The 22,446-nt window shown below is 35.9% G+C and overlaps 1 protein-coding gene across 1 annotated transcript in view; it reads left to right on the forward strand.

Moving 5' to 3' along the window:
* Positions 1 to 7,444: 7,444 nt before the first annotated feature.
* DACH2 (dachshund family transcription factor 2) overlaps positions 7,445 to 22,446 on the forward strand; it is a 907,788-nt gene continuing 892,786 nt past the window's right edge. Inside the window, exon 1 of the mRNA XM_073880945.1 lies at positions 7,445 to 7,950. Within this exon, the coding sequence (XP_073737046.1) occupies positions 7,445 to 7,950 (506 nt within the window). The remainder of the gene's footprint in view (positions 7,951 to 22,446) is intronic.

Below are 22,446 nucleotides of genomic sequence, written 5' to 3' on the forward strand. Positions count from 1 at the left end.
AGGAAGATTTTTTTCTCAAGTTAGAGCTGGTTATTTGCATATAGTAGCAAATTCACATATTAGCCCTGTGTAGGCTTAACATCTCCCAGCAATGATTTGAAATAGTTATCTCAGTGATATACCTCCTCTGTTAAGATATCCTTACATAGAACAAAACATATAGAATAAAAAAATTAATAAGGTTTCACACAGAGATTTAAATATGTTTTATTGAAATTTTGTTACATGTTCATTACAAATGTATAACAAATAAATTTTTTAGAGTTCATAGAAGCAAACATAACATATAAATTTATCACACTTAGATGAAGCTTTTGTGAGGAAATTAATGCTTAGATAGATAAAAATTGAAATAATTTTTAATACGAGAAACCAGCCATCACTAAAAAGATCCAGAAACTACTAATAAGCAAAATAATCAGTATTTTAACAAAAAACACAACTCTTTAATGCACACTAACCTCTTAGACTACTTCAGAATTGGTAATAAACATTTATATTACTTAACAGTTTATAGATGAGTATCACATACCCTTTCATTTAATAAACATGTATGGGCACCTCTGATGTGCCAGGCACCGTGGTTGGCACTTGAAATTTTGATTAAGACACATGTGATTCCTAACTTGACTGAACCTTATTCTAGGAGAAGACCCAAGACTGTAAGATACAACAAACCATGATATAAGGCACAATGTTTTAATTGTGTTAAGGAAGACACAAAATGTTGTAAGAGTTCAGAAAAGGAGAGACCATTTCTGGCTGGGAAAAAAGAATGAGGGAAGTCTTTGTGGAGGTGAATTTGAGTAGTCTTAAAGGAGGGTTCAGATTTGGATGAATGGAGATGAGGAGATGTGCAGCAACATATTCTACGTGGAAAGACTGACATAAGCATTAGCACCAAGGTGGGAAGGTATAAAAGGTTCAAGAGTGGAGGAAAGTAATACCCATTTACTGGTGCAATGCAACATGTCAGAGTATTGGAAGAAAGGATGAAAGCTAAATCACAAAAGGAGTTAAATGTCACTTTAAAGAGTTTGGAATTTATCTGGTGGCCCGAGGGTAGTAATGAAGATTTTTAAACTGTAGAGTAAAACTTTAGACAAAATAACCTGGTATGCTAACTAGGTTGGAGGAGGAAGGACCTGAAAGTAGAGAGATTAGGAAGTAACTGTTGTAATGGTACAAACAACAAATAATGGACAAAATTAAGGTGGCAACATTGAGAATGGAAAAGAGTAGAAGAGATAGATATTGCTGAGAGGGAACTCACAAAACGTAGTGACTAATTGGATGGGGATATAATGGATACAGAGAAATCAAAGGTGTCTCTAGAGTAGGGGACTAGCATCATGCAGACAGCATTAAGAAATATGGGAAACGAAAAACAAAGAAAAGATTTAAAGGAAGTAAGATTATCAGTTTTGGGCATGCTGAGATTGAGGTGACCATGCAACATCCAAACGGAAATGCCCAATTCTCCAGGAGAGTTTTAAGAAAGCTAGAAATAGGGGCTCCTGGGTGGCTCAGTCTGTTAAGTGTCTGCCTTGGGCTCAGGTCATGATCCCAGAGTCCTGGGATCGAACCCCACATCGGGCTCCCTGCTCAGCGGTGAGTCTGTTTATTCCTCTCCCTCTGCCCCTCTGCCTGCTTGTGTGCTCACTCTCTCTCTCTCAAATAAATAAAATCTTTAAAAAAAAGAATGCTAGGAATAAGATTTGGGGTAATCTGTAAAGCGGTGGTTGTTGCAACTATAGAAAGTTGATGCAATTGCCACAAGTAAAAGTGTAGACATTGGGAATTTTAACATTTCCGGGTCAAGAGCAAGGACATGAAAAAGAAAAGGGGTGTAGGAAAGAGAAGAAACAGATTGTTGGAGAGTCATGAAAGCCAAGGGATAGGTGTTCAAGAATGATGCCGGTGGTGTAAAAAGCTATAGAATATCAAAGGATGAGGATTTAGAAAATAATTTTGGATTTGGCATTTAGACCAATAATTACCTCTGTTAAAATAGTTTCAGCCAAGTGGTGAGCAGAAATCAAATAGTAAAAGGTTAAAGCATGCAAGTTTGTTGTTAAGGAAGAAGAGAAACAATCGTAGATTTTCAAAAAGTGCTTGAATGTTTGGTAACTCCAGGGCAAGTCGGTCTCAAACTTTTACCTACATCAGAATCACCGAGGCTTGTAAAATGCGGAATGTTGGGCCCAGCAAGTATCCCATTCTGGAGCTCTTGGGTAGAGTCCAACAATTTGTATTTCTATCTAGTACTCACTAATGCTGATGCTGGTGGTCCAGAGACCACTCTGAGAACCCTAGGGTTGAGGAAATTTTTTGTTTGTCTTAAGGTTCCTGGCCTTGCCCATTTTCAATAATAAATGGGGAAAGAAGTAGAGAGGGAGAGATATTGGAGATGCCAAAGAGAGAGGTAGGAATAAAATTGCCATATTAGTGACTTGGAGGAGGTAAGAGGGGTCAAGAGCATCAGCGAAGGGAGTAGAGACTTTATTTTCTGAAGGATGAAGGAAGTAGGAGAATATAAGAGAGAATATGGAAAAAAAAAACTTTGTAGGAGGAGAGAAGGGAGGTTGAGGGATCTCCCACTGAATAATTTTGTGATAAAATCATCGAGAAGTAGGGAGGGATAGCTGATGAGGGAGGGGGAGGGGCATTTGCAAATAGTAGGAAAGGGTTGGAGTAGCTGTTGCAGGGAATTCAACAGGGAGTCAACAAAATGAATAAAAGGATACTAAGTAGCAGTGGGAATCCAGCTGAAATTAGAATGGCTTGAATTTGAACAGTTTGAAAGCCTAAAATTTAAAGGGGAACAATACAGTGAGAGACATAGGTGGAATTTAAAGCAGACACATCTCCTTCTTCCCGAGAGCAGTGCAGTTCCGGGTATGATATGTTAAAAGTTGGCAAGTCCTTATACTTTATAAGACCCCTTGAGAGTATCCTTTTTATATTTCAGTTAGTAAATGTCCATTTTTTCCTCTAAGCATCTGATTTTAACTGTTACTCCTTGGGTTTTGACCAGTTTCCTTCTTACTCCAGTGATTCCCCTTTTTCTATCTTTGCTTCCTTGGAACTCATCTTCAATTTAACACTGAACGGAATGAGAAAAAAGAATTTATGTTATAGAAGGTCATTTTATAGCCAGTTTCCTAAGGGAACATATATTCCATTGATTGGGGGTATATCTTAGCCTTAGCCAGTTAAGTTCTCAGTTATAGGAATGCTCTCATTTCACATTTTTGCCTTGCCTAATGAAATTTTTTAATTGAAGTATAGTTGACATACAAGATTATATTAGTTTCAGGTGTACAACATAGTGATTTGACAATTGTAATCAATTTCATTCTATTGTTTGCCTAAAGATGAACCTCAGAGGGCTCCTGAGAGGTTCTGATTGGAGCCCATATTAAAGCCTGCAATGTCAGTTGGCTGAGGGTTTCAAATAATTCCATTTATTACCTTGGGTTTTGCTTGAATGCTCATTGTGAAAACCAGCTCCTTTAAATGGTTCTGGGCATTTTGTAATCCTGCATAAGATTGCCAATATATTTATTTATTTTTAATTAAAATAGTATCTGCATCTCACTGACAATGTCAAAGTGGAATATTTGACCTAAAGTCATGAGGGAGCATCCTTCCCCTCCAAATTGAGTATGAATTAAGAGAACACGTAAATTGCTAATTAAATCTTGGAAGACTGCAGCATTTCAGAGTGTGGGAAGCTACACTTAGGCCCCAAATCATTCCACTGGAATGGTGCCATCTAGAATTTTTCTGATGAAATATGATATCTGTACTAATTTTGTTCTCTTTTTTGCTGGGGTGATCTGCTCTTGTTTGGAAATAATTCATACACCTTGAGTATTTTCTTAGTTTTGGTGCAGTGCCTCTCTCCATGGAGAGTCATCTCCCAAGGATACTCTGTTTACTGCAGCTTTTGTGATTTTATAGTGCTTCATGAAATTCCAACTTCCAGGGTGTTGATGCACAAGGATTCCTCTGGCCTTGTAGAAATCAAGCCTTATTTAGAAATGTGTTAGACTTATGGAAGACATGAAAGTCAGAAAGGGATAAAAACAAACTCCATGTGGAATTTATCTCAATCTCAAAGCATAGATAACAGGAGTTGTAGTAGCAGTAATAGAAAGAGAGTAATCAAAATATCAAGAAAATCCAAGGAGACAACATCTGGCTTCTTAGATCTAAATGACTAAATCTTTAAATTACAGGTATCCCTTAAGACAATTACCAAGTTTATTTTCTAGAGGACTGCTAATGGGAAGGAATTCAAATAATGAGGCCAAGGGTCTTTTGTGTATGGACAGGCTTCCAAGGGACTTTAACCCTTAAATGATCAATGGCCAATTTTAGTCGTTAGTATTTTTACTAAAATTTGAACCTTAATCTCTGGTAATAATTAAAATATTACTACAGGGGCACCTGGGTAGCTCACTCGGTTAAGCATCCGACTTTTGATTTCAGCTCAGGTCGTGATCTCAGGGTTGTGAGATTGAGCCTCACATTGGGCTCCATGCTGGGCATGGAGCCTGCTTAAGATTCTCTCTCTCTCTCTCTCTCTCTCTCTCTCTCTCTCTCTCGCTCCCTCTGCCCCTCCCCCCACTTGTGCTCTGTCTAAAAAATAAAATAAAATAAAATAAAATATTACTATGTATATGATAGATCACATTAAACATATAAGACATATCTAGTTTGAGTCTTTTCTAAAGTTGTCAAAGTGCATTTGTTTTTCAGTATTGCAAATAGTGATTGCAGCCTGAATGTTCTACTTTTCCTTTTTATATTTCAGCATTTCTTAAATTTGAAACAGTATAATATACGTGTAAATGTCCTATTGCTGAAAACTCCACATCACTTTGCAAATAAAAAGGATTTGATAATGTGAGTGCAGCCATGTATAGGAAGTAGCTTGGCCTTAGGATTATTAATGAATTTAGAGGAATTCCCCCTCAAAAAATAAGAGAAGACAACTTTCTTTAAAGTCAAACTTACCTAAAATTTCAATTACAAGTTATCAGAGGTAAGTTATATTAACAAACAGCTTAATAGCCATTTCTGTCAAAACAACTGTTGAACACAATTTAGGATTTATCTTTTTAAAAATTGGTAAATAAAAACATTTCTGTCAGTGCTTTTCTATTACTTTTTGAAAACCCCTAGCTTTTTGTGGAAGCTTTTTCTGCCTCTGATATCCTTTCTCAATTGTCCTTTTTTGCTCTATATTTTCTTCCCACAATACCAAACTACCAAAATGATTTAATACCTTTTAAAAGTGTTTTGTGGTTGCATGCATTCTAGCCTATTATGTTAGAGTCACTTATTACTGTATTCTAAAACAACTATCACAACTTCTTAGCATTTTAACTCCATACAGTTAAAATTGTAGCAGTAGGGGCGCCTGGGTGGCACAGTCAGTTAAATGTCTGACTCTTCATTTCAGCTCAGGTGGTAATCTCAGCATCATGAGATCAAGCTCGCATGGAGCCCCTCCTGGGGCTCCACCCTCAGCAGGGAGTCTGCTTGAGATTCTCTCTCTCCTCTCCCTCTGCCCCTCCCGCTGGTGCTCTCTTTCTCTCTCTCTCTCTTTCTCTTTCCTACTCTAAAATAAACAAAGCACTGGGTGTTATAGGCAACTAATGAATCGTTGAACATTACATCAAAAACTAATGATGTACTACTATATGTTGGCTAATTGAACATAATAAAATAATAATAATATATAATAAAATAAATCTTTTAAAAATTGTAACACTATGAAGCGATTCAAAGGGTAGTTCTTTACTACTTGGTTGATGAAATGACAAAAGGAGAAATATGTTGAAGAGAGAGGCAGAAAAATCCAATTTAGGACATTTATGTCTTATTAAGGGGAGGGGGAAGCCCACCCACTCCTACTTTTTGATACTGCTAAGTACAAGGAGATCTAAATAGAATTAAGCAAGGATCTAAAATTATTTACATTTTGGAAAGATATTGGAGAAGTTGCCTTAGCTATATCATTGGTTAAAACCAAGCATGGATTTCACTTTCTGAATAACAGCCTGTAAAGGAAAGAAACAGAGGAAAGGAAATACCTTGATTTCAGAGAATCAAAAGCTGGAAAAGAAGTCTTAAAACAATTTTGCTACAGTGATCTAACTGCCAAATGCTGTGTGGGAAAGACCATGCCTTTTCCCTGGAATGTACCTTGCCTAGACATTTTGCTTATCACGAGCTCTAGTAGTGCAAACGTTTAGGGGCACTTGACATGTGGGGGAAGAGGAATCTTGAGCTTCAGTGCAGGACATGGAGCTCTAATTACCGGACCATCAAAGCCCATAGACAAGGGAAGAAAACGCAGTATTAAAGAATGCAAACCCTTGCTCTTCTCTCATATTTGTAATGACTGTTTTGAGTCACACGGGAACTTTTCCTATCAATTTTAGCCAGGGATGGGGCAGGAGAATCTTGAAACTAAGGAATGGAGACAGAAAAAACAGTCTATTCCAGGACAGTGGTGGAAGTACTGTAAAATGAGGCATCCGTCCACCACTCGCAAAACAAAGTCCCTCAGCCTGTTTTTCCAAAGTGATCACAGGCTCCCTGCGCGTGCAGGAGCGGGTTAGCAACCTGCAACTCTGATTTGAATGCGGTTTTGGATGCTGGTTCCGTGTGCGCTGGGTATTGGAGAACTCACACTAAGCGCTCTAGGTGGCCTGAACTGTTTACTTCGGAACTCACTAGAATCTTTCTCCTGGAAGCGGGGCAAAGCTTTCTTAGCCCCGCAGAGTATGGGAGCAACGTGCAAATGGAATTGGAGCTGCCACCACCCTTTCTTGAATTGAACTCAGGTGCAGGGTGGCGCAGGGTTGCGGAGAGGCATGTTTTGGAGTCCTGCTTTGTGTTCCCACCTCAACACTGGTGGGGCATGGAGGGGGAGGCGCTTGTAGCCTAGGCCACTTTGAGAGCTCTGTGTGATAATTGGCCGTTCTCTCGTCTGCTAGGAAGAAGCGGAGGAACCATATCGCCCTCTTCTCGGGCTCCATCCTCCTTCGCCAGCGAACCCAGAAAGGCCTCAGGTAGTTGGGAGGCCGGCCAGGGAGTCTCCACCTCCTTGCGGGGAGCAGCCATTCGGTGCGCTTGGGAGCCGAAGAGGGTGGGGTCCATTGGCTGGGGCATGCTGCCAGTCTCGGAAGGGGGTGTGTTGGGGGTGGGTTCTTGGACCGCCGCGCGTCCCGGCTACTCGCTGTTCGTTGGGTGTTGGGTGAGCGTGAGTGTGTGAGCCGGGTTACTGTAGACTTGAGAACAGTTTGGAGAGAGCAGGGCGCGCCACAGAGAGCGCGAGAGAGTGAGGGAGCGAGTGCGAGCAGATCTAGAGGAGACAGGGCGAGAAAACAGGGCCCAAAGACCTACGGTTTGAGACTGAATGACCATGGCTGTCTCCGCACCTCCGGTGATCTCTGCAACTTCCAGCGGTGCCGGCGTCCCAGGGGGCTTATTTCGGGCAGAGACCTTGTACTCGACTCCCGGGGAGCCTCCCCGTCTCACCCCTAATATGATCAACAGTTTCATGGCCAATAACCACAGCGGCAGCGCCGGGGGTGGCGGGATCGGTGGACCCAGCGGAGGCAGCGGCAACACTAACACCGAGTGCAGGATGGTCGACATGCATGGTGTGAAGGTGGCTTCGTTCCTGATGGACGGTCAGGAACTGATTTGCCTGCCTCAAGTCTTTGATCTCTTCCTCAAGCACCTGGTGGGAGGGTTGCACACGGTGTACACCAAGCTGAAGAGACTGGACATATCCCCCGTGGTGTGTACTGTGGAGCAGGTCCGGATCCTCCGCGGTCTGGGGGCCATCCAGCCTGGGGTGAACCGCTGCAAACTTATCACCAGAAAAGACTTCGAAACTTTGTTCACCGATTGCACCAATGCCAGGTGAGATACTTATTTTTTAGCTTGTTCTCCCCCCGCCCTTTGCCCTCTTCTGTATGTTTCATCATTCTCATCCAACTTTGCAGAGTGTCTTAACTAGCTTGCCTCTACTCCTCACGTTCTAAGTCTGTGGGAAAAGAGGACTAGAAGGACTAATTGCCCATCCCTTCTAGTCCCCGCTCAGTGGCAGGGCTTGGGTCTAAGATAAGCCCCGCACAAACTTCAGTTTGCTGTCCTCTACTGAAACTTTACGGCCTTTCGCCCATATATTGCATGGCTTATTGGCTGCTTCTGGTTATTTGTTAATTTCTCTATGTGGTTTTCATTACTCTTTTGTGGCCGTACGGGTCGAATAGGTTTTCTCCTGAACACAGACACCAGGGACTTTCTAGGGCAGAAGGCTGGCAGAGCTGTAAACTGGGCTCCTAAGCTAGCTAAATCCACAACACAACATTTGGGGGTTGCAGAGGGTCGGAAGTTTAGAATCCATCCCAGAGGGTGATTCGTTCCCCATCCTGTGTGTTTGTTGTTAGACTACGTGGGGTGTGTGACGGTGGTGGTTGTGGTGGTGTGTGTATGAGTGTGCGTGTGTTTAGAGAGAGAGAGAGAGCAGAGGCAGAGACACAGAGACAGAGAGAGAGAGCAAGAACGAGCGTGTGAGGGAGCGCGAGCCTGTGAGGACATGTGCATATGCCTGCTGTGCAAAGCTCCCCCGGTTCACAATACAGTAAAGTCGATGGATCGACGACAGATGTCACTTTCCTGGGATAGTCCATTTTAGGTCATCTGCAGAGGGCAATGCGGGGCATGAAACGCTGGGACTGGGAACTGGTTGAGGGTTGAAGTAGAAGTTGGAGATGATGCTTCCAGCTCTTCTCCCCAGGCAAACAGTTGGAAGGATCCTTTTCCCCCAAAGAGGGGACTTCTTAAATGATGATGACCAGCTTCTGTTGTAAGTGTTCTTCCTTCATATGACAGTAGAATAAATGTCCATTGGCATATGTCCATAAGCAAATTGTATTCAATGTTTCTAAGTTTTAAAAAGAAAGTAAAATAAACTATATTCAAGATTATTTGAGTTTTTAAAGACCTGTTAATTAGTCCCCATAGTGTTTATTCCATCTCCTGTCAGGTAGCATCTGTTAGGCATGTACACATTTGGCATACAAACCAAGAAATCATCATCAGTTTAAAGGGAGCAAAGGGTTTTGTTGTAAAACAGCATTACTGTTGATCATTTTGCAGAAAACTTCTGCAGAGGTTGACTTTCTCACAATGCAACTTTAAATCATAAGAACCCTGGATTTACCAACTAAAAGGAACTCAGTTGTCAACATCCCTTGTAAAATCTAAATTACCATGTATAGTTGAAGTATATGACACCTTGTAGACAAACTGTAGCTGACTGCTACAATAAGATAATGCTACAGAACTTACAAAGGAACCTTTCTTCCCCCACTTTGAGCAGTGTCCTGTGTTCTAGAAATTAAACAGAAACCTGTTTATATGAGAACCTCTAGGTGATTCGTATCTGGGGCTTACAGACCTGGTTTATTAGGTCAAATATTCTTAAGGTAGATAGGTGGTCTTAAAACACAAAGGATAACTGCTCCCTTGATAAAATAAGCAATTAAAAGTTGTAAGAGTAGGAAGGAAATCTTATTTTTACCACAAAGCACTTCACTAATGCACAAACTCAGAAAGTTACCAGGGACTTCAGATGAGGGCCATCTAGTTCATGTGTTGCCAGTTCAAAAAGATACATTTAAACAATTGCAGACCTGAAAACCTTTCTTTCCCCCTCACTCTCTCCCTCTCCTTCTCTCTCTCCTCCTCCCTCCCTTCCCCCTTCTCTCTTACAAACAGCCATTATTAAAGTGGAACAATTATTACACAGAGGAAATTTGTCCTACCTTAATAATTAATTTACACATCCTTGAGCAAAATCTATGACTTTCATTTAAAAATAAATAGATTAGTATTTTAATGTGACTTTGATGCTTTCCTCTAGGTAGAAAGTTTTCTTTAATTAATTTTTATGAGAGCTACTTACTGAAGGGAAAAATGATAAATTACTCTATATCAAGAGGCAGGTGTTCTTATACTATTTTTGGACCCTATTTTATGATATGTTTTTAGGTTATTATTTTAATTCAGTTAAGTTTTATTTACTCCTATCACAGCATTTACAATGCTAACTTTTTTGGGGTCTTAAATTGCTTTTGTGTATATGCATGTATAAAGATGATAGGGAAATCTTAAGAATATAAGAAGAAATATGTATGAGATATGATGCCTATTCTTCCTTTTGCATTTATTTCTTGATGGGTATGTTATTGATTAACATGCATTTTCTATAAGTGTGTTACAAGTGTTACAGTATATGATTGTAAAAATTTATGAAGTATATTCTATGAATGCAGTCCATCAATGGAGATGAGGAAAACTACTAGAAACACACCTGTATTGCAATTTCTAGAGAGTAAAAACAACAACAACAACAAACAACCCACAATATCTGGGGGAAAGCTTGTTAATGATAAAATAACATTACTGAATTTTGTCACTGCAAAATGCCCTCATAACCATGTTGTTAAAACCTACAAAATATGATAATGCATATAATAGAGACTTTATGACTTTAGGTAACATTATTTACAGAAATGTGTGCCTTAAATCCCCAACATCTGAGTGATTTTACAAAATTGTGAAATTATTATTTAGATCAACATTATCTCTCTATGACTTTTCTAGTCAGTGAGAAGAAAGGTGAGGGATGTAAATAGGAATGAGACTCAAGAGAGACAAAATAAGGTAGATGAGACGTGAAGCCAGTAAGAGAAAAGAGATGTAGGGTATGAGCAGAATGATGCTATGAAAGGAGGTGAAAGGTGGATCAGAAGAGCCTGGAGAGATGCTCAAAGAAATGAGAGGTGAATCAATGGAGACTTGGCTAAGGAGGATTGTCACTGAGGACTCATGACTTCTTAGCTCTTCTGGCTAAAGGGGGATGCAAGGAAAAAGTATATGTATGTTCAGTGAGTGGAAACTCTTATATGCTATTCTGATTTGAGATAAGAGATTCATCTTCATCTCCTGATGAATAAATTTCCATAATGTATTGTTCAATGGAAGGCCTATTTCTAATGGTGTCATTGGCAATTTTATTTTCCTACATAATAAGCATTTCTTCCTCTCTCTGTCAGTTAACTAAGGGAGAGGACAAGTCCTGACTTAGGGTATTCTAATTTGAAATATTTCCTACACTATTCCAGAAGATGCAAAATGGACCATTTTCAAATTGGTCATTTTCGAAGACCTTAACGTATTGCCACCAAGTGGCATTTGGATTCATTCGGCTCAGGACATATTTTTATTAATGTGCACTGAAGAAAGCTGAATGAATAAAATACATACGTGATTGTTTCTTTGAAAGTACTGAGAGTCACCAGAACTCTAGCAGTGCTTTATATTAACTATTTTGTTATTAGCTAATTTTCAAAATATTCAAACTTGTCTTCCCATAAAAGAAGTTGGAAAATAATACCTGCCTTAGCTACTAAAGAATAGTAAGACTAAAAAAAATCTTGACTATACATTGTTCTATTAAAGAAATCAAGCTTTACATCACTGCAATTCCAAAGGGCTGTGCAATATTTTTCCTTGATGCTTTTTTACTTCAGAAACTAATTGTAGGGAGATTTTTCTGAGGATTATTAAGAAAATGATGATATAAAGACCCAAACCAAATGGGAAAAGTTATCTTGTTTTAGATCGTTTTTTTTTTCTAGCTAAAGCACTGTGATTTTTTTTTTTTAATTTCTTGTGCAGCAAAACTTGGAATTTTTAACATCCGAGCAGGCAGATTCAGAAAGCAAATGTCTAAAAAATCTCACTCTCATGCAATGGATTTTCCTTTCTAAATTCTTCAAAGTTTAATGCAGCAGTAAAATATTTAATTAAAAAATTGGTATTCAGTAAATGTGAAAAATCAGCCAGCACATTTTAGTGTTAATTTTTTTTTATCTACCTAACTATATAAAAATAACATTGTTAGATTTCATGATCGGCATTTCATTTGAGGATCAACTGATTAAATGTTATTCAGTCATTTATGTATAGTTAAATGAATGCTTAGAGAAATAAGAATGTATGATTAAGAAAACATTTAAATGTATTTGGAGACATAATTCAACATATATTCAAATGAGTAAAATTCAGTTTTTTAAATTAAAAATTTAAATGATCTAATTGTGGTTGTTATTTTGACCATATGAACAGAACATAAATGGGCATCCATGTTAGAATAACTTTATGTGAATTATGACTTTAAAACAATTTAAAACCACTTTCAAATACAAGAAATACAATTTTTGTAAGTACTCAATGATTTTGGCTTTGTATTCACACTCGATGACTATGGTTCATAACCACACAGAATAGCAATTTACTTTGAAAATTGATGTTTTTTTCCGTAGGAAAGTTATACAAAACCAAATTTTTGAAGAACTTGCATCACTTTCCTGGGCTAATATTTTGTATGACTTAACATTTGCAGAAACAATAAAAAGATTCTAGGAATTATTCTAGGCAGTAAAGGCAGACATTTTATTTCATAGGATAATGAGGGGATAGTTGGATTATCTATTAAAAGCAGTCACTTAGTCGTCATTGCTCTTTTATTAGAAGAATGATGTCAAGATTATAATTAAAGCAATTTAGTCATGTGCCAGTGCACAGAATGTCCACATACACATTCATTTAAAATGGACACTTCTGCATAACCAACAATTTTTGTATTTATCTAAATACCTGAGCTGGATTTAATATTTGTCCAAACACTCATTTATTAGGTGATGGATATTACATTAAAGAAATGATGCATGATATGATGGAGAATTTCTTTGGATATTTATGTGTAATATTACCCCCAATGTGTAAGTATGCCAATAATTAGGAAGTGGTGGTCTTCAGACATTAATGTTTTAATGTTCTTTAAGAAACCCTTAATGCCTGTAGAAAATATTGTCTGAATTATTTGATGCTTTCTTAAGTAATCTTATTTTGTCTGAATGAAATCCCTATGTGCTTTAAAAGTGCTTCTAGCAGGCAAATATAATTGTGAGAAACCTTAATCACAATATATTAGGTTTCATTTGGCAATCTAGATCTTCAGGGTCACTTTATGTGGTGCTGGTGCACTAAGAGATACAAATGATTTAGGTTTATCCATTCTACACATTTCAAATATGTATTAAAATCACCCTAATTGACCGAAACTGAAAATATTGTTTTCGGAGAAAGGACATCAAACCTTTCCCCAAAAGCAAAACAATTAGGTATTAATGATATTCTTGTTGCATATTCAAAAGGTCTTTGGTAGCATTTTTTTCCTCCTTTTCTTCCCTTTTGCCATCTCAACCTGCAAAACTCTTCACTGTCACTTCAGATCACACAATTCTAAAAAAATAAAACAACATTTAAATACATTTGCTTTGGAAGGGAAATTGAGCATTTGCACCCAATAAGCCTGATTGTGGAACTGCATGCAAATTGTGTTTTGATTTATCTCTTTTACACTTTTTTCCATTTGAATTGATCTTGCATTAATTTCACCAAGCGGCTCTGTGAGGCTGCAGATGTTGCCCTGTGTTTAATAAATCAATGAGACAGATCTGAATGAATCACTTCAGATGGATTCTCTGCTCGGTTTGATGTCTAGATGTTATTCTTAGCTTGTTATCATGACAGATGCATTAATGTTCCCATACACTGCCAGCAATGTCAAAGAGATCGAAGCTTTTAAAGTGGCAGCATCCCTTTTTCCATTTTCTGCTAGAACAACTAAATTCATTTTATTTTATATAAGGATCAGAGAAAAATATCAAATCAATCATGAGTTTCTTTATGAAAAAGATTCTTCATTTTCATGCTATATTAACTATTCCAAAATGGTGGAAATCAATATATTAAAACCTAAATACAGTGTAGCTACTTAAAAGTGCCCCCGCATTAATATTTAATCATGGTAGGAAAAATGAGAATAAGTAATATATGATTGGGACACCCTGAAAATGTCACTATAAATAGAATAACGCTGTATCCAAATTGATTACAGAAGAGTGTTAGTTTTTAAATCCTTACTAATAAGCTTCTTGGTGGCTTAATGCAGCTGTAATATACTCTTACCAAGGGATTTAGAACTCCTTCAGGATTTAATATTTCTTTTTAGTAGGAAGAAGATAGCCTGTCCACTGTATATTCATCATTTCCTCACTTTGTAAAGCTGAAAATCTTAGAAAAGTTTATTTCATTTTAGTATATTTCAGTTATTTATATTCTGGGTAATTATTTGTAAATCATTCAGTAACAATAAATGCTACTTTTATAATTTAATTTCTCAAACTGTAGAAAAGCATAGGCACACCAAAAGGAACTTTATTATAACTCCGGTGAAATTTATTACCTGCCTGCATTGAATATCATGGCGACCATTCTTTGTATCATTTAACCCAAGGCTTCATTATCTTGGTTTTAGGAGAGAAACAGTTCTGTCAATTCTGTCAATTGTGAAATATTTTGAATTGAATGTTGTGGGTGTTATAACTTTTTAGTTAATCTCTGATATTTGAAAATACAAATTTTAAAAAGGAGATTCAATTTCTCTGAAGAATATATATTAAATATATATTAACTTTCTGAAGAATATATATTAAAATCAGCTTTTAGAGGTAGTTCCTTTTTGCAGCCTTTACAGTATTCTTTCATCATAATTTTGTTAACTTTATTGAATAGGAAAACAGGAAACACTGTTAATTGATACTGTTGAGGTCTCAAATTCTTCAGGAGAATTTTTATCTCCAAAGTTAGGCTAATTTTGGAAGCTTAGGATATATGCTATGATCTATAGTTTAGAGAGAAATTTATAATGAAGTTTAACAAAGTTATGTACAGGAGTTATTTTTCAAATTTTGCTTTAAACATGGAAATGTTTTCATGATAATTTTTTGCCACATCTTTCTTTAGAGCTAAATTTATATATTAGAATTGGTGAAATTATTATATTGAGAATGTGAATATAATATAGCTAAATTGAATATAATATAGCTAAAGAGCAAATTGACATATTTATCACTACCTATAATGATATCCTTAAAAGAGAACTGAATTTGTTACAAAAAAAAAGCCCTTGAATTCGTAATAATAATTTCTAAGGAGTAAATTTTAACTTTAGTAATATTCATTGCAAAACTTCATTCAGCCTAATATTGTGTATATTTTAGGCACTTAATTCACATTTGTTTAATGAATACAATCATGCGTGCACACACACATTTATTCCTCATCAGAATTCTTTGCACAAATTGCCATTCCTTTGAAAAGCTAGGAAATAGTTATATAAGGTATGCAGTTATTAAAGACACTAATCTTGAAATTTTAATTCCATTATAAAACCATTTGTAATCATGCCATAAACTTTTCACAAATATACATATAAAGCTACCAAAATCTAATATAGGAAATTAGAATTTTGAACTGAAATATATCTTTAAAGAAAGGGTGACTTCTTGATATTTCCTTTTAGTGAAAACCCACAGAAGATACTCTAATATGAATAGGCAAGAATTAATAAATAAGACAAGCCTACCTCCATAAAATCATTCTCAGCTATTTAGACTTATACTATTTGATATCAGCACCATCCCTAGTGACAGTTTACTTTTGATCATTCAAACAGAAAATGCATGTTTATCCAAAATGAGTTGGTAAGAGGAGGGTTTTCCTCCCTTCTATCTAGAGCCTGTGAATAGAAACACAAATACCTAAGTATTATGATTTACTTTTTTCCTGGATAATCTCAAGACACATTCAGTGCAACATGAATTTACATGAAGTACCCCCCTCCATCCATTTAAAGGAATAACTTAGTTCTTTCAGGTGTAATTAATTTTGAAGAGTAAAATTTCCTTTCATCTAGGATCCCTGAGGTTTAAATTACTCATATATATGTACTATTTTGATCCATTAAAATTATTTGTTTTATTAGGGCAAATCGTGGTGAAAACTTTGTAATTATGCTACTGGAATAATATATATAGTACAGGAAATTTAAAAAAATAATGAAACACGGTATTTTCATTGCTGTATCACCATTTTATTCTTAAACAAGTTGACTGCTTAATAGCATATAATGTAGTGTGTATGTTAAGGTATAAAACATTCAATCGCAATTGTGTCCAATGATCTTATCAGGTTGCTGGCAACTATTAGCTGGTAACAGCATTTAGGCTACATTTAGTATAACTGCTATTTATGTGATGAGTTAAAAAGAAAAAAAGTAATATTGATCTGCCTCTGGATTAAAGTTTGAAATGGGCAACAGCCTGAACACAAAAGGCTTTTTTATGATTTCTCAGCTTGCCATTGATCTCCTAGTTTTATTGCATTCATTATTTATTAAAAGAATTTGCAAGCTAAACATAACGTTAAGCTAGTTTGCACACAGGGACCGCACTTAGGAAATTGAATGGAAATTGCATTAGAGATGAACATCTGTGCTATTTTTCCACTCATGTGTTTATGGGTTTGTATAAAAGGTGTATTGGATTAACAGTTATAACCATTATAGCTTACAGCAATATGTTAGATTCTGAGCTTTTAGTTATTTTGGAAGAAGTCTGTCTCTCACTTATTTGTCTAAAAATGCATAGTAATAGCATCACAAACAATATTGTGATAAATTTATTTTTTATTATATTTGTTAAATGCATTATCTACATTATGTATCAATTGTGAGATACTCTTCTGTATTGAAGTAAAAACATTTAAAAAATACATACATAATTATCATTTAAGACTATTCTATCTCTTAATGGCTTTAGGTAGTAGGCTACATAGGTGCAATTTACATAGCACTTATTTTAAGAATGTTGAGTTCAGTGCCATATTAAAGCACACCAAATTCACAAAAACTATATAAAAACTTTAATGTGACCATCCATAAAATATTATTATATATGTATGTTAGATCTTGATCCTTCTAGAAGGATCATAACCAAATAGACACTGAAGACTTACTTTATTTAATACTATGAATAATAGGGTAGGATACTGTATGATATGGTTTCCCTCTTGAATTCAATCCAAGGAAATTTATTTACAAAAACTTGAGTACTTCAACTGAAACAGTTCTCCACAGGACATGTTAGACCCTCATGAATATCTTTTTTCCAGTGTTGTCTTTAATCTGTAGACATTTGGAAAACTCAATCTATCAATTTAATTATTGGAATTAAAATAAAATAAAAACCTCCTTACAATCATTTTGATCTTATGATTAGATTTGTCATACCTGTGTGTGTGTGTGTGTGTGTGTGTGTGTGTGTGTGTGTGTGTGTGTGGAGAGTATACTATGTGGTGCCAATGTTTTAGTTGCTGCAAACAGAATGAACACAACAGTGTCTTCTGTCATGGAGCTTACATTCTAGAACCATGCTGTCTTTAGCTTAGGGTACTTAAACCATATATCCCCTTTGTTATATTTGCTAAATTGTGAAATCTTTGTGATTACAAATTTTTTGCCAGATATCCATTGTTGAATACTTCAATTTCCTTTCTCATATCTGTCTTGTGTTATATCAGGAAATGACAGCTTTTTTTTTAGTTTTTAGAATTATACCAGGAAGTTACAACTAAAAATAGTTATTGAGATATAAAACAAATTATTTTAGTTTTATGAATGTAGAGAATTACTCATGTTATAAATAAAATGCATATCAAGAGATTGGAATAAAACATGTATTTCTACTTAATGGCTGTAGTTAATTGACTTTAGTATCTTTTTTCTGATATATATTTGCTGAGTCCTTATGATATGAGCCCTTAAAAATTCATAAAATTAGTCATTCTGTGAGACATGTTTTTGTAGTAAAATGTACAACTGTGGATTAAAAACATGTTTTTCCCCATGTAAAAATCTTTCTTCCATTTGTGTTAGAGTTTTAAATAGATCCTCAAGCTTAGAGTTTGATTTGCTTTGCAAGATTATTTGCAAACATGTATAATTAAATGTTTAATATTAACATTAAGCCTGCTGCTTTGAAAATAGCCTGTGATCTGCTAAACTTCTAAATTTATTTTGTAAAAAAATTTATGAGTAGCCCCTAGGTTTTTATTTGAGGAAAACAAAAGGGGAATTTTTTAATAGAAAAAAATTTACTGCATAGTACATTTTATGCATAGTACACAAGTTTTAGGTTTCATTTTATAAACCAATTAGAATATTCAGTTTGAACATACACACACACTATGTATGTATATATATAATGTTAACTGATAATATATGAATATTATACATATTCATATATAATATAAGCATGTATACATATATGTGTAAAATATTTTCCAAGTCATTTCATTTGTCACTTCATTTCAACAAATATTAAATAAGTACATACTACTCATCTGTACAAGCGTACTTATCAAGGGGAAAGTAGTGATCTTAAGAACTATCCAAATTCTTATTTTTCTTATTTCCAGATTACATAGGTAGAGTTTTATTGTTATGTGGTTAACTCTCAGCTAACCTACATTAATGCAAGGAACAGCAAATGATGTACGCAATTCAAAATTATGGAAAATTAAAGTAACATTAATTAGACTTTGCAGTGCATTTAAAAATGTTTATGGCATATTTACCTGTCTAAATATATTTTGCTTATTCTACTATTAAATTGTATTTATATTTTATGAGTATTCACTGGTGGGAAGGAGAAAGAGCTCAGAAACATGCTGAGGTTATCTAAAGTGCATAAAGTATAAGCAGACATAGAACTTATATGTTATAGGGCGCCTGGGTGGCTCAGTTGGTTAAGCGACTGCCTTCGGCTCAGGTCATGATCCCGGAGTCCCGGGATCGAGTCCCACATCGGGCTCCCTGCTCAGTAAGGGAGCCTGCTTCTCCCTCTGACCCTCCCCCCTCTCATGTACTCTCTCTCTCTCATTCTCTCTCTCTCAAATAAATAAATAAATCTTTCAAAAAAAAAGAACATATGTTATAGCTAACATCAGTGCACTGGATCATGTTAGTGAGTAACTGAAGTAGTATATTTTGCTTGAATTTTTTATGTTGTCTATGGAAATATCTATATACTTGATGGATATAGTAGTCATTACAGCTATTAGCAGATCAAAACCTGGAAAACTGCATGAAGCCAGTTGTTGATTTTAGCATGCTTTCCTATATTTAGGTCCCCTAAATAACCATCTTCCACAAGCTAAACAAGCATTCGTTGACAGAGAAAACATGGCTTTTGGGTTAAAACATTGATGAGTATAGCTCTAAGTCATTTTTGTGAAGTGTTTCTATTCTACGATGAGAATATTTAATCGATTTTCAGCTTGCAGTTTTAAAAAAATGGAACATTATAATCTTAATGCCAATCGTCCTGCAAGAATGGTCATTTTGATGATGTGTACATGTTGAACACCTTGACCTCTGAAGACAGTAGTATCTGCTCCAGAGCTTAGTTGATATGAATACATTTGGTATATCCACTTTCTTATGTTTGCAGTTGTTTTAGATTTGTCCTTGTCATACTAAAAGACTGACAGGTTTTTGTTATTTTAGGGACATGTTCTTTTTCATAAGGTTGTGTGATGTTTACATAATCTCCATGTTGCCAGAGTCTAAAGCTTTTCTTATTCTTTATAATTTATTCCCATTGAACTGAATGATTGCTCTTCTGTGTATTGTTTTTTTTCAAGAGTACTTTCAGTTTTTAAATGTAAATAAAATTCAAGGAATTCCCCTTTTAGATATTTTTTCTAAAGATTTTATTATTTTTAAGTAATCACTACACCCAATGTGGGGCTTGAACCCACAACCTTGAGATCAAGAGTCTCATGTTCCACTGACTGAGCCAGCCAGGTGCCCCAATTAGGAAGGCTTTTGATTTAAGGATAGAAGGACCTTAATTTGGGTAATGTTAACATTGATACAGTTCCATTTGGGCATGGACAAAGGAATGAAGCTAAATAAGGGTGGAGAAAACTTGAGAAAATATTTCTCATGGAAATATTGAATGGATCAGGAACTAGCTGATAGATGAGAGGTAGGCAGTATAGTGTGGACTGATAAGGCCTTTCACGACAGAGTTTTTAAATGAATTATCCCTTTTAATTGCATTCATTTTATTTTAGTGGTTATTTTAAGCAGATTCATGAACAGGCACAGAAAACATAAAAAATATTAGCTGTAAATAAAAATATAAACACTAAAGGCAAATGTGGAAATATTCCATTTTAGGTGAGCTGGTGGCATTTGAAACCATAACAGAATATTTGAATACATCTTTTCACTAAAATATTTGTTTACTATGCTAGTAAATATTAATTTAATTTCTGAAATATTTTATATAGCCTCCATTTATATTTCTTCTGTAAGTTCCGTTACTATTACTGGTCTGTTAGCCTGATTTTAGCTTGCCATAGCACATTTTTAAAACACATGTTGACAGTGAACTTTTTTAAAAGGGTTACATTTTGCCTTTGGGTATGTGTGTGACGTTTTTATTGTATTCAATAGTAACTAAGTGTGCATTTTAGGAAGTAGTTTGAACCACTGCATTCAAGATTATTTAATGAACATTAAAATTTGAATTAAAGAACATCAAAGTGGCATTTTTGTTATTTTTGTATTTAATAAGTACAGTAAAGTTTAAATACTTCCTTCATGCCTTCTGCCTGAAAATATATCTGGAAGTTTAAAATTACTAGCTAAGTATAATAGTAAAAACTTTACATGTATATACTGGTACATAATTTATATAGTGCTTTCATATATGTTAGGTCATTTAATCTGATCATTAGAATAGTCTGCTTTTACAATTTTGTTTTGAAATTTCTAAATTTTTATAAACAGATGGCTGATCATGTTACGACATGGTATTTCTGGGGATCACTTAATCTCATTTAGATTTTTTTCACTCAGTGCTAAATCAGCAACATCTATAGTTATAATGAAACTTACAATGTTTCCGGGGAACAATAGTACCTTATGTTTGTGCAGAAGTTCACAGGCTACAAAGCTTGTTCATACACTATCTGCATTTATCCTCACAGCAACTCAATGAGGCAGGTCACCTGATCGTGAATTTAGGTGAGAAAATTGAAATGTGGACAAGTAAAGTGAATTGCTGAAGGCCATATAATCTAGTACAGGCAGAACCAGTTCTTGAATCTAAGTCTTCTGTTGTACCCCCTCTGGTACGCTTTGCTCTGGCTGCTGTCTCTGAAATGGTTAAGTCTTGATAGATGGATATGAGCAAACAAGTTTAGTTAGGTGGTGGATTGTTCCAGTTATCTGCAGAATTATGGAAAAACGAGGAATGGAAATTAGAGATAAGCAAACTAGTAAGAGAGACAAGCACTACACAGGAGCTTCCCTAGAATGTCTTCAGGTTACATGCCCTGAGAGATGCTGCCTTTTAATGATGATGTTTTCAGAAATACAGTAACTAAACTCTCTGGGTGATGACTCAATTCCATATGTATGTACAGGAAGGTTTTGGGAACCAACAAAAACTTAACATTTTGAGTGGAAAAGTGAAAGGAATAATAATAAGTCAGGAAAGTGTATAGAGATGACAGTAGTTCATCAAAGCATAATATTGAAGGAATTTATGAAATTGGGACCTAGGGGCACCTGGGTGGCATCTGCCTTTGGCTCAGGTCATGATCCCAGGGTCCTGGGATCAAGTCCCACATCAGGCTCTCTGCTCGGTGGGGAGCCTACTTCTCCCTCTCCCTCTGCCGCTCCCCCTGTTTGTGCTCTCTCTGTGTCAAATAAATAAATAAAATCTTTAAAGAAATTGGGACCCAGTTACTAAAAAATATGAATTGTCTCTTGTGTCCAGAATACTATGCTAGGATCTACGGATACCTTTAGAGAGCTTTAAATTTTGTTGTAGAGACAAGGCATACACACATAAAAAAGATTATGTCATTCATTTATTCATTCATTCATCAAATAGCTATTGGCCACTCTGTTTACTTGTGCTCTCTCTCTCTCTGTCAAATTAATAAATAAAATCTTTAAAAAAATAAAGTTCCCTGCTCTTGGGAAGGGGGTCATATTCTAGGGTATGGTAGTGTGTATGGAGGAAGACAACAAACAATATGCATAATAAAGAAGTCATTTATATTGTACAAAGGTGGTGAGTGCTATGGAAAAAAATAGAGTAAGGCAAAGGTATGGGGGGAATTGGAGTTGGTTGCAGTTTTAAACAGAATGGGTATTATAGCCCTCATTGAAAATGTGAACTTTATTCCCAGACTTGAAAGAGAGGGAAGTTAGTTAAGCCACATCTGGGGAAAGAGTGTCCTAGGCTGAGAAAACAGTTTGATCAAAAGCCCTAAAACAGGAGCTTGCCTAGCAGTTTTGAGGAACAGTAAGGAGGCTAGTGAGGCTGGAGTGGAATGAGTTGAGGGGAAGAATAG

Source organism: Callorhinus ursinus, unplaced genomic scaffold (genome assembly GCF_003265705.2).
Source record: "Callorhinus ursinus isolate GAN/ISIS: 27379988/994484 unplaced genomic scaffold, GSC_fseal_2.0 scaffold40, whole genome shotgun sequence".
NCBI classification, from domain to species: Eukaryota; Metazoa; Chordata; class Mammalia; order Carnivora; family Otariidae; genus Callorhinus; species Callorhinus ursinus.